General features: G+C 40.8%; 1 protein-coding gene across 1 annotated transcript in view; it reads right to left on the bottom strand.

The window, feature by feature from the left end:
- Positions 1-6,358: 6,358 nt before the first annotated feature.
- LOC308078304 (tenascin-like) overlaps positions 6,359-12,854 on the bottom strand; it is an 87,284-nt gene continuing 80,788 nt past the window's right edge. The window contains exons 37-39 of the mRNA XM_080419423.1: positions 11,643-11,804; positions 9,779-9,942; positions 6,359-9,208 (exon numbers count right to left, since the gene is read on the bottom strand). Of these exons, the coding sequence (XP_080275549.1) occupies positions 9,098-9,208; positions 9,779-9,942; positions 11,643-11,804 (437 nt within the window). The 3' untranslated portion in view covers positions 6,359-9,097. The remainder of the gene's footprint in view (positions 9,209-9,778; positions 9,943-11,642; positions 11,805-12,854) is intronic.

The raw sequence follows: 12,854 nt of genomic DNA on the forward strand, positions 1-12,854 counted from the left end.
ATAATTTAAAAGTGTAGATCGTATCTATAATCTATCTGCGTACGCACGCACGCACAGGGTTGAACTTTCAGCGAAGGGTTAATGGCAGCCAGATGGTTTTACATGGCCGTGGATGGGAGCGTTGCAGGGAGCAGTTTGATATGTGGATCAGTGCTGTAGCACGCACGCTCATGGATATATGAGGGAAAAGCCGCACTAATCTAGGTCCAGGCTTCATTCTCGGCCTCCCTGTGGGCTCAAGCTCTGTGAGCTTGTAGATCTAATAGCTGTACTGACTCAACGAGGAGCAACCACCATCAATTGACAAGCTTTGTTCTCTGGAGTGCTCTACAACGAGCTCACACACACACACACACACACACACGCACAGGCACAGCCGCACGCACGCACGCACGCACGCACGCACGCACGCACGCACGCACGCACACACACACACACACACACTTTAACGAGCATTGATTGCAACATGTCTAGTACCCTGTGTGCTTGTTTGTATAAGCGTTTTTGGACAATTCGATTTTATGAATGACATTTTAAACATAATGTCTCTCTCTCACTATCTCTCTCACTGTCTCCCTCTCCCCTCCCTCCACCAATCACAGCTCTCCCTCATTGCACACACAGCACAGTGAATGAACATAATAAATTCCCATTAATTGTAGAATGCATCGAGGACATAATGAGTGTCGACCCGATGACTTGTGGATATGGTATTGGACATGTTTTGGACACATGTTTAACATATTTAACCCTATCAGTGTGTCATGAGGCTGTCAGCAGTTCGGCAGGCAGGCAGGCAGGCAGACAGACAGACAGACAGACAGACAGACAGACAGACAGACAGACAGACAGACAGACAGACAGACAGACAGACAGACAGACAGACAGACAGACAGGTGATTGCTGTGCTTTGAATGACTATAGACCATACATGAGCAACTGGCGGCCCTTCACTTAATACAGCCCGCAGGTTAATATCGGAATACTGATATATTATTGATGAAGGCTGTTACAATTCCAAACATGCAAACATGACCCGCTTTAATTACTTCAGTCTATATTAGTAGTTTAATGACTAGTATTATAGACTGGTATTTAAGTTCATAACGTTAACATGAGTATAACTAAATGCATTTGAAATTGAATTAAAATGTTCAGGATTACAATTCAAAAACAGCAAGAAAAAATCTGGATAAAAATTCAAAAATAGAAAAAATAGCAGATCTACGAGATTGTAGATCGGCTGTTTTTGCTACTTTTGTGTGACATAGAATGGCGAAGTATAGCATTATTTTTTGAAAAAAGTTAAAATACGGAGATAAGAGCGCGTCTGACTGACAGTATAATGCAATGTGGCCCTCTGGAGTGAGTATGGAAATATAGTGGCCCTCTCCATCTTCCAAGTTGCCCACCCCTGCTATAACTGTGTGTTCAAGCAGCATGATGTTGTGACCAGTCACTGCATGTGTGTGTGCCATCTGATCCAAGGAATGGCTGCAGCGTTTGGAATCTACCATTAGTTTTGGGATACGACGTATACAAAAGGGTAAACAGTGGAGCCTTGGCGGACGTTCCACCGATCCTGGATGAGAACGACATAGAACCTCATCTCAGAGCTGGATAGCGGAGTAGCTCTGTTAGCTGTTCATGGAACATGACCATGCTCATTTCACTAGGAGAGACACAAACCTTAATTGTGTCTTCATAGCTAAAGGCCCAGGTTTTTGGGTCTATAACGCCCTTCCTCGTCACACTACAATGTCACACAAAAGTAGCAAAGACAGCCGATCTGCAAGCTCACAAACGTGTCACGTTGTGAGCTGATACGTGAGTCTGTCCATCGGCTGTTGTGACGCGTTGTCCGTTGTTAAAAAGAGATATTTTAATGATAGTCAAGTGGTCAAGTGTGTGTGTGTGTGTGTGTGTGTGTGTGTGTGTGTGTGTGTGTGTGTGTGTGTGTGCGTGTGTGCGTGCGTGCGTGCGTGCGTGCGTGCGTGCGTGCGTGCGTGCGTGCGTGCGTGCGTGCGTGCGTGCGTGCGTGCGTGCGTGCGTGCGTGCGTGCGTGCGTGCGTGCGTGTGTGTGTGTGTGTTTTATTGATTTTTTTTTTATTCCAGCTGTGTGTCCTGTGTTGGCTCAGTCAGACACTGTCTGTCTGTCTGTCTGTCTGTCTGTCTGTCTGTCTGTCTGTCTGTCTGTCTGTCTGTCTGTCTGTCTGTCTGTCTGTCTGTCTGTCTGTCTGTCTGTCTGTCTGTCTGTCTGTCTGTCTGTCTGTCTATCTGTCTGTCTGTCTGTCTGTCTGTCATCTGCTATTTTTTAATAGCCAATGTATAAATGTTGTTATCATTATTTGCAAGCAGGTACATGTAATAACCATTCACTCCCCTACTAATTCCTATTTCCTTAGGTAATAATCTCAGTGGGTGCCATGGTCAAGTCCACCTATGAGAAGATGTTCTTGTGGATGGTCATTAGAATCAACCAGATGCTGGACACCAAGCAGCAGAGAAACTAATCTTATTTTAATTTATGTTTCCTTAACTTCGTCTTTGTTATCTGTTTTGTACTGTTTGTTGTTAAGTTCCACATGCTGTATCTCAATAATCTGCTTTTAGTTCTGTTTTGTTTGTCTACTGTGTTTTTTTTGTTTTGTCCTGTGAGCAGGCAGGTTATATTAGCACAATGGTTATAACAAAATAAATGTTAAAATTGTAAAATTATACTTGCAACATCGGCTATGGTATAAAAATACTCTTTAATGGGCAGGGTGGTGGGGTGCTACCGGGAGCATTCATTTGGTAGAGTCATTACAGCATATCTTGTCAGATAAATTATTTGGAACATTGTAATATTCAGTGAGGAAAGTAAATAAGTAAATTCACTCAAATACTGTCCTTGAGTATAATTTTGAGGAAGTTGTCATTTTACATTTCCCTCCGTTTCAGGCAGAAACTTCACTACATTTGACAGCTTTAGTTTTGATATTTTTGTAGTCAGGGTCACAATTCAGATATCTATGACAGTGGTTCTCAACTTTTACAGGCTGCGACCCCCCAAAATAATCATAGCTGGACTGGGGACCCCCCACCCTGACAAGCACTTGGAATTGTAGGAGTTGATGCATTGAATTTTGTTTGACACGGTTCCACAGATACAAAATAGTGAAAATAGCAGATCTACAAGCTATTTTCAAAATTGTTGCCTCTTTCTTATATTATTTGACAATATGGCCAATGTTTGACCAAAATGTTGTTTACAGAACAGAACTAACGTGCATAACGTGTTAAAACGATGTAAACTGATGAAGAACACCCACAACCATGTGGATTTCAGCTCAGCAACATTAAAGGAAAGATTTGTAGACCAAAGATACTCAAGGTGATTTTTTTTACTTACTGTAAGATAAATCAGTTTTTCTGCGATAACTTCTTCTAATTTCTCTCTATATTAGTAATAGTATACCTAGCGCTAAGGTAAAAGTGCAATATATAAGCTACCTACTTGACGGATCAAGAGAAAACCTGCATGTTGCAACCATGACGCGTTACAACCGTCCCGGTTTTCCCAACTTACTTGAGTATATACATGATATACTTTGTCCACCACTATAATGAATATACAGTACTATAGATACATAGTGTCTTGTACATTTGTCATGTGGAGGTGACTACCATTGTGACTAATTGGTTTAAGTAACGGACGACCACGGCCAGGCAAGGAGGCCTACCGTCAGTGGTGGAAAAAATACTCCAATTCTTTACTTAAGTAAAAGTACAAATAATGCAATATAGACATTTACTTGAGTAAAAGTACAAAAGTATAGGGCATCAAAATGTACAGCACGTCGCATCGTGACACGTTGTGAGCTTGTAGATCGGCTATTTTCAAATAGCCTATGTATAAAATAGGGCTAAAGTGGTCAATGTATGTTTTATAATATCATCATTTATATCTGAAAAGTAACTAGTAACTCAAGTTTTCAAATAATTGTAGTGTACTTTACACCACTGCCTACCGTAGTATCAAGGGAAAGACGACCCCGTTTCTGAACAGCTTCCACCCGGCTACCATCAGACTGTTGGACGAGGCCTGACCACCGCCTGTGATCAGCAGTGGTTGTAAAAGTACTCAAGTGTTTTACTTAAATAAAAGTATCAATACTGCAATGTAGAAATAGTCTGTTAGGGCGTGCTCCCACCACACTTTTATTTTACCTCTGGGGCAGAATCTGCCAATGCATTGTCAATGGCCGCGTTTCCCAAAGAGATTCGTAGAGAGACACACACACACACACACACACACACACACACACACACACACATATATATGTATATATACACACACACACACGCTGTCAACGCACTGCGACAAGCGTTAGTGAGTGCTCAAGAGTAGTGGAAATAAACAAAACCATTTTGCTACTCACAGAAGCAGATTTTGGTTAATGGTAAGTTCAATCCTCCAGATCTGTAGAGGGCACTGTGGAGTAAATAAAAATAATTTCCGTCTCGCTGACATTTTATTTGCTGCCCAAAAAGTGTATTTTACAGAGTAGTTGGGGTGCTGAGAGGCTTCCCACCTCCAAGAATAGACTTTCAACAACACAAAACAGCCTTTGCTTTGGTGAGTAGCGAAATGGTTTTGTTTATTTTCACTACTGTTGAGCACTCGCAGGGCAGCGGAATTCCTTGTACAAGCGCAGAGCGAGGGGTCTTCCAGGGCGTTAGAGGGAACTCACTAACGCTCTGAAACAGGGCTACGCTGCTTCGTCCTTTATGCATGAACCCGAAGTTTACAAATTGTACTCTCACGGATGATCCGATCGTCTGATAAAAATATTAAGCATATGCCAAGTTAACTAAAGGTATATAAATGATGCTGAGCTAAACATGTTTCCTAAATTTCGAAGTTTTATAGTTAAACGTTATGATGAAAGTCCCCAGTTCCTCTCACAAAGTGACAGCTGTTGCGCTCGCCATGTTTATGAATGGTTAAAAAAATATTTTGAAACTAGCAGATCTACAAGCTCACAATGCTTCACAAGCTTGTAGAACTGCTATTTTCAAAAGATTTTAATACATATTAAATTTGGGAAATGGGACATTCTGCATTCCTTTACTTTTGGTATTTTAAGTATATTTAATTTACTTGCATAATGGGGACACTTTAGTGTTTTATTTACCTTGCAGATATCACCTCACCGCTGTAATTTAATTCATAAATATATTATTCAAAAGTTGTATTTGGAGTGGACTGCTTCAGGACATCTGACAGTTGGCTCTGGTATTTTTATGATCCATTTCACTTTCGCAAAGGGTGTTTAAACTGCTGTGTAGCGTAGGACAGCACTACGTAGTTTACGTAGGCTTTACGTAGGCGTCGTCCAGGAGGTCTTCACGTCCATGCTGTCTCGTGAATGTAGTTTTAGCACACACGTAACGCCGTGCGATTGAGAACCTACGACGATGGTATCTCCTGAAGCCAGTTTAGATGCCACGTAGGGCACACATAGCTGCTACTAACGAAGATAGTGCGTGGCGGGGTTTCTACTGCGCAGGTGCGTGGAGGCTCTTACGCAGCTTCTAGGCTGCGCACGAGCTCAAATTCGTTTGGGAAACCCGGCCAATGTAAATGCGTGGATTCACGCAAGAGCAGATTTTTCCGCTTGTCGCGCAGACCTTGCGTTTATCTGCTCTCCGCGACTAAGCATAAAACTGCTGGAGGCAGGAGCCGATTTTCTCCCCAATCGGGTGAGTTGAAGGCGGACCGTCCCAAGATTCAGGAAGCACCATGGTGCTCAAGGCAGCAGGCGGTGCGGGCTACGGGGACGGTCTTGAATGTGAGTGACAGGTGCGTCACAGCGTTTTTTTTAATCCGCTGGCTGCAAAAAACTAGCTGTGGCCGCGCACAACCTGCGTTTAACAGCGGCCAGCCAACTCTTGGTGCGCTCTCACCAAAAAGAGTACCTAAATTTGCCTCAAGTTAATTCTGATTCTAACTTGGTATAAACTCTTGGTACTGTTCTATTGCTGCTATTGGTCTATGCAAGAGCATCGGCTATTTACCGCTTTAGTGTTAGGGTTATACATGGCAAAACATATATATATATTTTTAAACTGGCATCCAATTGCCACCCTAAAATGTTGAGTGATAATTAAATCAAATGCGCCCACGTGCGCAATCTTTTTTTATGTGTGTGTGTGTGTGTGCGTGCGTGCGTGCGATCGTGTGCGCGTGTGTACAGTTTAGAATAGTTTGCATAGAGTACACTGCCTTCATCAAATGCTGTCTTCGACGCATTCAGACTTGAAAAAAAAAAAAAAAACTTTTAACATTTTTTTATTTTTTTATTGTATTGGAGGTTACAGAGAAACATTGATTTTCATTCTATTACAAATAATTAAAGCATAATTTAAATAGGTATTTGATGGTGTTAGTGGTTTGCAAAAGTGAAACATTGAGAGATGCTTCTCTTGTGGTCCAGTAAATGTAAGACAATATTTCAAGGATGGCAAAAGGTAAAATTCTTCTTTTGTATAAGCCTATATCTATCTATCCTTGAAAACATTACAATTATTTATATCCTAGATTGAGTCTGTCCACAACTAAGTCAGTCTCTAAATCAACTCTACAATCCTCTAGTATTTAAAGGTGCTGTAAGCGATATTTGTTGTTAAAATAAGTGTTAATTGGCTCTATATTCTGATAGTAATCATTGCTATAGAGTGTTTGTTCAGGGGTCTCCCCGTCTCTCCAGCTCTTAAATAAAATGTTCAGGTCAGGATACCAGTTTCATTCAATCAGGGGAGAGAACTCGTAGAATAGAGGATAAACAAGTGAAATTGGAAGTGACGAAACAAATAAATAAGCAGACACAATTGTAACTGGAACACAAGCTGATAAATGATCTTTGTGGGGTTCTCCCTCCTGATTGGATGAAATTGATTGAATTGAAACCTAAAATTGTATTAATAATAAAGGTAATTATCCTTTAACGTAACAATAAAAAAATCACTTACAACAGCTTTAACGTTCCATCATGTCAGGGAGTATTCGTGGCCTCCTATGTGCCTTTGACATTTTACACTTGATTTATACGTCGAACGGCCAGGTTGCACACCAAGAGTAGGTTGTGTTCGACATTTTTGCCATGTGACGCCGTCTTGCAACAATGTATAAATCAGGATTTAGGGGCCATGTCCACAAAAAGCTTATTTCTTTTTTCATTTTCCTTCCAACCCCCCTCCCCTTTCCTGTGTGACAGATCAGACAATCAACAGAAACGTAATCTCTCAAGACAGATTCTGCTCAGCACCACTGCCCTAAACATGTTGTGTTGTTGTTAGTAGGAGTAAACGCAGAAGCACCCGGGAGGAAGTGGACTAGGGAAGGGGAGGAGACAAACCGAGTTCCTGTTTCTACACATGACAAGGAGGTGGTGCCCCCAGAGGCCCCCAGAGGCAAAAAAATATTTGTTTTAACCCAAATGGGTACCCATATTGGCAGAAACATGATAAAGTTTTAAACTAGCAGTTGTAGAGGTGGAAATGTATCCAGAATGAGCAACTGTATTGCCTATTTCTCGCCTAAAATGTATCTCCTTTACAGCATTGGTTCTCAAAGTGGGGTCCGGGGGCCCCCGGGGGTCCTTGGAGGGATACCAGAGGGTCCCCAGCAAAATTAGTTATCATCATATCATCGTTAGTAAATCATTCCAAACCCTTTATCCATATTTTGTACTTTGGCTATTCAAAAATAGCAGATACACAAGGTCATAGCGCGGCACATGGCAATAGCGCGGTCCTTGAAATTATAAAGTTTGAGAACCACTGTGCTACACAAAATGGAACAGAGCCTTCATTAGTATCATTGGTAACACCTGTGAAGGAAGTAAGGAAGAGGCACAATTTCAGTAGCTATTTTTCGGCTATTTTCAGCGAAAGCGTCCCCCACAATAACATAAAACAGAAAATACACTGGTACAGAGCTCTGAGGGACTCTGCTCAACCATAAGGGGTTTAAGTGGGTTTTAACCAACGCTCATAAAATGCTTCCTGTGGACAATGGCCCCTGAAGAAGTTCAGCGGGTTCATAAGCAGAAGACAGTGGTTCGGTCCAATATTCATTCCATCATTCCAACTCCCATCGCTAAGTCATGTACGGCAAGACAAGCACAACAACAGAGTGTGAAAGATAGCGTAAAACCCTATAGTACATTTTAGGGATGTAACAATATTATCGTTATCAGAATATCGTGATAACAAAAAAAAAAGTCTCTATATTATTGTGGGCCCTTGATGGCATCTACGGAAGGGAAAATGAAAAATTGTCCTACAGATTTCCGTAATTTCTTCTCTTTTTGTTTCTAAATTGGCTTTTCATGATAAATATTGTGTGAACTTATTATCGTGATATTGTTATATCATAACATCTTTTTGGTATCGTTACATCCCTAGTACATTTACTCATAATTCAGCTTGAATGTCTATAATTTCCACGGAAAATCTAAACATTTAAGTAGAAATAATCATATAAAAAATAACATCAAATAAGGCATCATTATCCTCCGATGGATTATTTACACAAAAAAATGCGATTACCTGCACATCTTTCAGTCCAATTGTGCTTCTTTGGCGTAATGTTATGTTATATTTTTCATTAGTCTCTCAAGGCAGAGACTCATTTGCAGATGCTTTGCTAAAACCTAACAGTCTGTGCGCTGGAAGCGCTGGAAATGCAAATGCAAAACTATAGCGGATGCCACTTCCGTTTCATCTTCACAGTCGCATAAATAATTCCTCTAAATCAAATTAGTCGAGGCATATTACCTAGCTGGCTCCATAGCAGAAATGGAAATTCTAAAATATACCAACTTATACTACAGTAATACTAATTCTAGCTTCCGTTCACGGCCTTGAGGAGATGTAGTTACAGACTGTATGTAGCGAATATTGTGGAAGAGTCTGGCTTGAGAGACACATTTTTTCATTCATATTTTCTTGGTTTGTCGTTAAGTGAATTGAGGGTAAGGAGATATAAATATGGATGGTTGTTAGAGAGGTTAGGCAGTGTGGGGCTGTACTGCAGTATTAAGGGACTCTAGGATCTCTTCCTTCTGCTTTCAAAGTTTCTGAAGTTGACCGGCCTGAGCTTCATCTCCGCAAACGGAATGGAATGCTCGTGTCCCTTCCAGTGGAACCAGTTGATGCCCTGCGGGGAAAGAACAGACCCAAAGGCGGCGTTATTGAGAATTGGGACGTGTGTTTTCAATGAGTCTAACTTTAATTAGAAGGACAATAACAGTCACCCGAAGCAGGGTTGTGTGTTTTCAATGAGTCATTAAAACATAAAAATTTAGTTTTAAGTTCAATGTGCTTACAGTGGTGGAAAGTAACTAAGTACATTTACTTAAGTACTGTACTTAAGTACAATTTTGAGGTATTTGTTCTTTACTTGAGTATTTCCAATTTCCAATACTTTTACTTCTACTCCACTACATCTCGGATCCAAATACTGTACTTTTACTCCACTGCATTTATTTGAAAACCTTTAGTTACTTTGCAGATTTGGATTATTATTACAAAACCTACATTAACCCCTTCAGCTCTGTATACATTTCAACCATTTGAAAATAGCCGATCTACAAGCTCACAATGTGTCGCGATGCGACACATTGTGAGCTTGTAGATCTGCTATTTTCAAAATTGTTATACATTTAAAAACTTGAAATGGAACATTCTGCATAATGAGCGTTGAATACTTTTAATGACTTATACATACCTTACTGTGACTGTCGTCACCATATTTGCCCATGAGATTGACGCGGTGACAGTTTTTATACCAGAAGGCTCCCTTATAGGACAAGGCACAGTTGGTGACAGCGATGTCGTTGTCATTGTCGTAGGTGGAGAAGGGACGACCGTTGTGGTAGTTCATCGAATCACCTGAAAAAGACATGGAGGGATGAAGTCAAATTATAGATGGTGTATGGTGATGCTTTTTTTTTGTCTTTTTGTTATAATAAGTGTTAAATAGGTCTATATTGTGATAGTAATCATTGCTATGGAGCAGGGACGGGCAACTATGATGATGCAGAGGGCCACTATATTTCCACACTCACTCCAGAGGGACATTGCATAATACTGTCGGGCAGAAACCTCTTATCTCAGTATTTTAACTTATTTCATAAATTAATACCGTACTTCGCCATTCTATGTGACACAAAAGTAGCAAAAATAGTCGATCTACAAGCTCAAAACGCTTCGCAGTGCGACACGTTTTGAGCTTGTAGATCTGCTATTTTTGCTATTTTTTTTATTGGAATCCAGATTTGTTTTGTGCTATTTTTTTATTGGAATCCTGAAAAGTAACATTTGTATTTCATTTGAAATGCATTTAGTTGTTAATTTTATGAACTTAAATACAAATACATTGGACATAAAAAAGACAATAGAATTGTAATACTAGTCATTAAGCTACTAATATAGACTGAAGTAATTAAAGCGGGTCATGTTTGCATGTTTGGAATTATAACAGCTGAAATCAATAATATATCAGTATTCCCATATTAACCTGCGGGCCGCATATAAGTGAAGGTGGGGGCCGCATGTGTTGCCCATGTATGCTATAGAGTGTTTGTTCAGTAAAATGGGTCTCCCTGTCTCTCCAGCTTTTAGAGAAGAGAAAATAAATCTTCAGGTCGGGATACCAATTTGATACAATCGGGAGAGAGAACTCAAACAGGATACAGGACACAGGAAGTGAAACTGGAAGTGAAACTGGAAGTGATGATACAGAAATGAGGAGAGAAAATTGGAACTAGAACACTGATAAATGTGGTTTGTCTCCTGGATTGGTTGAAATTGGCGACCCACCTGATATAAAAAAAAATGTCTTCCATTTTTTTAAGAGCTAACAAACACTCTACTCCGCTAACCTTTTGAAGAAGTCTGGAAAATTGTGAAACCTTTGTGGAATAATTTTTATTCTTTTCTTTACACAAATGTTCTTCTAAGGGGGGTCCCTTGCGAGGGTCCCCCTCCTTGACATTAAGGGGGCTTAAGGGGGTGTTTTGAACATACCTGCGGTTCCACTATCCTATGGAGCAGGGGTCTTCAACAGGGGGTCCGGGACCCCTAGGGGGTCCTCAGAGTTAATACAGGGGGTCCGCCAAATCCTTGTGTGATATGATTTTTATTTGTTTTACATTAACCACTTGAACCCTAGCATCCCTTTTCTGAGGAGAACTTTAGCCAAAAATAGCAGATCTACAAGCGTTATGCGCTTGTAGATCGGCTATTTTTGGCAAAGAGTTATAGGTGTAGAGGGAAAAAAGAGCAGCAAAAGTTTATCTGAAACACAATTTTAAACAATATGGGGGTCCCTGCTTCATCTCTCTCTCAGCTAGGGGGTCCTTGGCCTGAAAACGTTGAAGACCCCTGCTATACACGAATCCACGGAGCGCTGCCCTGGGCGCAGCCATTGCTGCGGTGTCAACGCTCCGCGGACGCGACACCGCAGCAATGGCCGCCTACAGGCAGCTACAGGCAGCGCGTCTGTGGATTCGTCTATAGAGCTTATAGTGCTTTATTATTTAATAATTAATATGATAATAATAATAAGTTTACGTTGGTGAGGCAAATACCTGCTGTTCCACTGTAAACTCCTATGTAGAGCTTATAGCGCGATCGAGGTTCCGCCACGATGAACTTGTCGTACTGAGCGTGTGCAGAATCAGCACCGTCCCTCAAGTCGACACGCAGCTCGTACTGGCCTGAAGACGTCATCTTATGCAGGCTGGACAGACCTGAAAACATGTTGGAACGAGTGTGAGAGCAATAACCAGCAGCAGAGAGGGAGAGGGAAAGACACAGGAGAGGTGCAATGGTCAGTCCATTAAGATTGGGAAAGCATCTGTGTTTTTGGCTATTAAAACAATTGTAGATATACAGCTCATAGCGCGGCGCCGGGTGCTGCACTATGTATGAGCTTGTAGATATGCAAGTTTTTTGAAAAATCTTAAAAATGTGTGCAAATCTTTGAACATATATATATATTTAGTTTTAAAGCAAACATTTTTAACTCCAATATTTGCTTCTGGGGGTACCTGGAACAAAAATATTTTGGCGGCCAAATACATTTCATTTTGGGGGTCCTTGACATGAAAAAGTTTGAGAACCACGGATTATAGCAACATATGTTTTTTCCAAAAACTGTTTATACTGCAAATATTTGAGATTTGAGATTTAAGTAAATATTAATATTCAAAGATTTTCAGGCATGTTCACGATTATTCCAAAATAGCAGATCTACAAGCTCATAACACGGCACTCGTGCCGCGTTATGACCATGTAGATCTGCTATTTTTGAATAGCCCAAGAAATCTAAAATGACACAGATGCGTTCCCGGATTGAATGGGTTAATCTAACTAAGGGGTCTTCAACAGGGTGTCCGGGACCCCTAGGGGGTCCTCAGAGTTACTGCAGGGGGGCCACCAAATCTTTTTGTGATAGGGTTATCTTTTTTTTTTTACATTAACCACCTGAACCCAGCGTCCCTATTCACTGCGAGGCCTTGTGAGCTTATAGATCGGCTATTTTTGGCAAAGAGGTTTGGTGCAGAGTTGAGGGAAAAAAGTGAAAATGCACACTAACATGAATCTAACCTATTCATGGAAAAGATAATGTGTAAAATAAACAAAAACATGAATTTACACAACACTGATGATAGTGCTGTCAAACAAATCTATGAAGCCATCTACGAAATCTATGAAAAAGTTTCATCTGCAACACAATTGTATACAAGAAGTAGTGGAGGGGTCCCTGCTTCATCTCTCTCTCAGCTAGGTAAGGGGTC

The sequence above is a fragment of the Gymnoscopelus braueri genome (genome assembly GCF_963280865.1).
Source record: "Gymnoscopelus braueri genome assembly, chromosome: 22".
Classification (NCBI taxonomy): Eukaryota; Metazoa; Chordata; class Actinopteri; order Myctophiformes; family Myctophidae; genus Gymnoscopelus; species Gymnoscopelus braueri.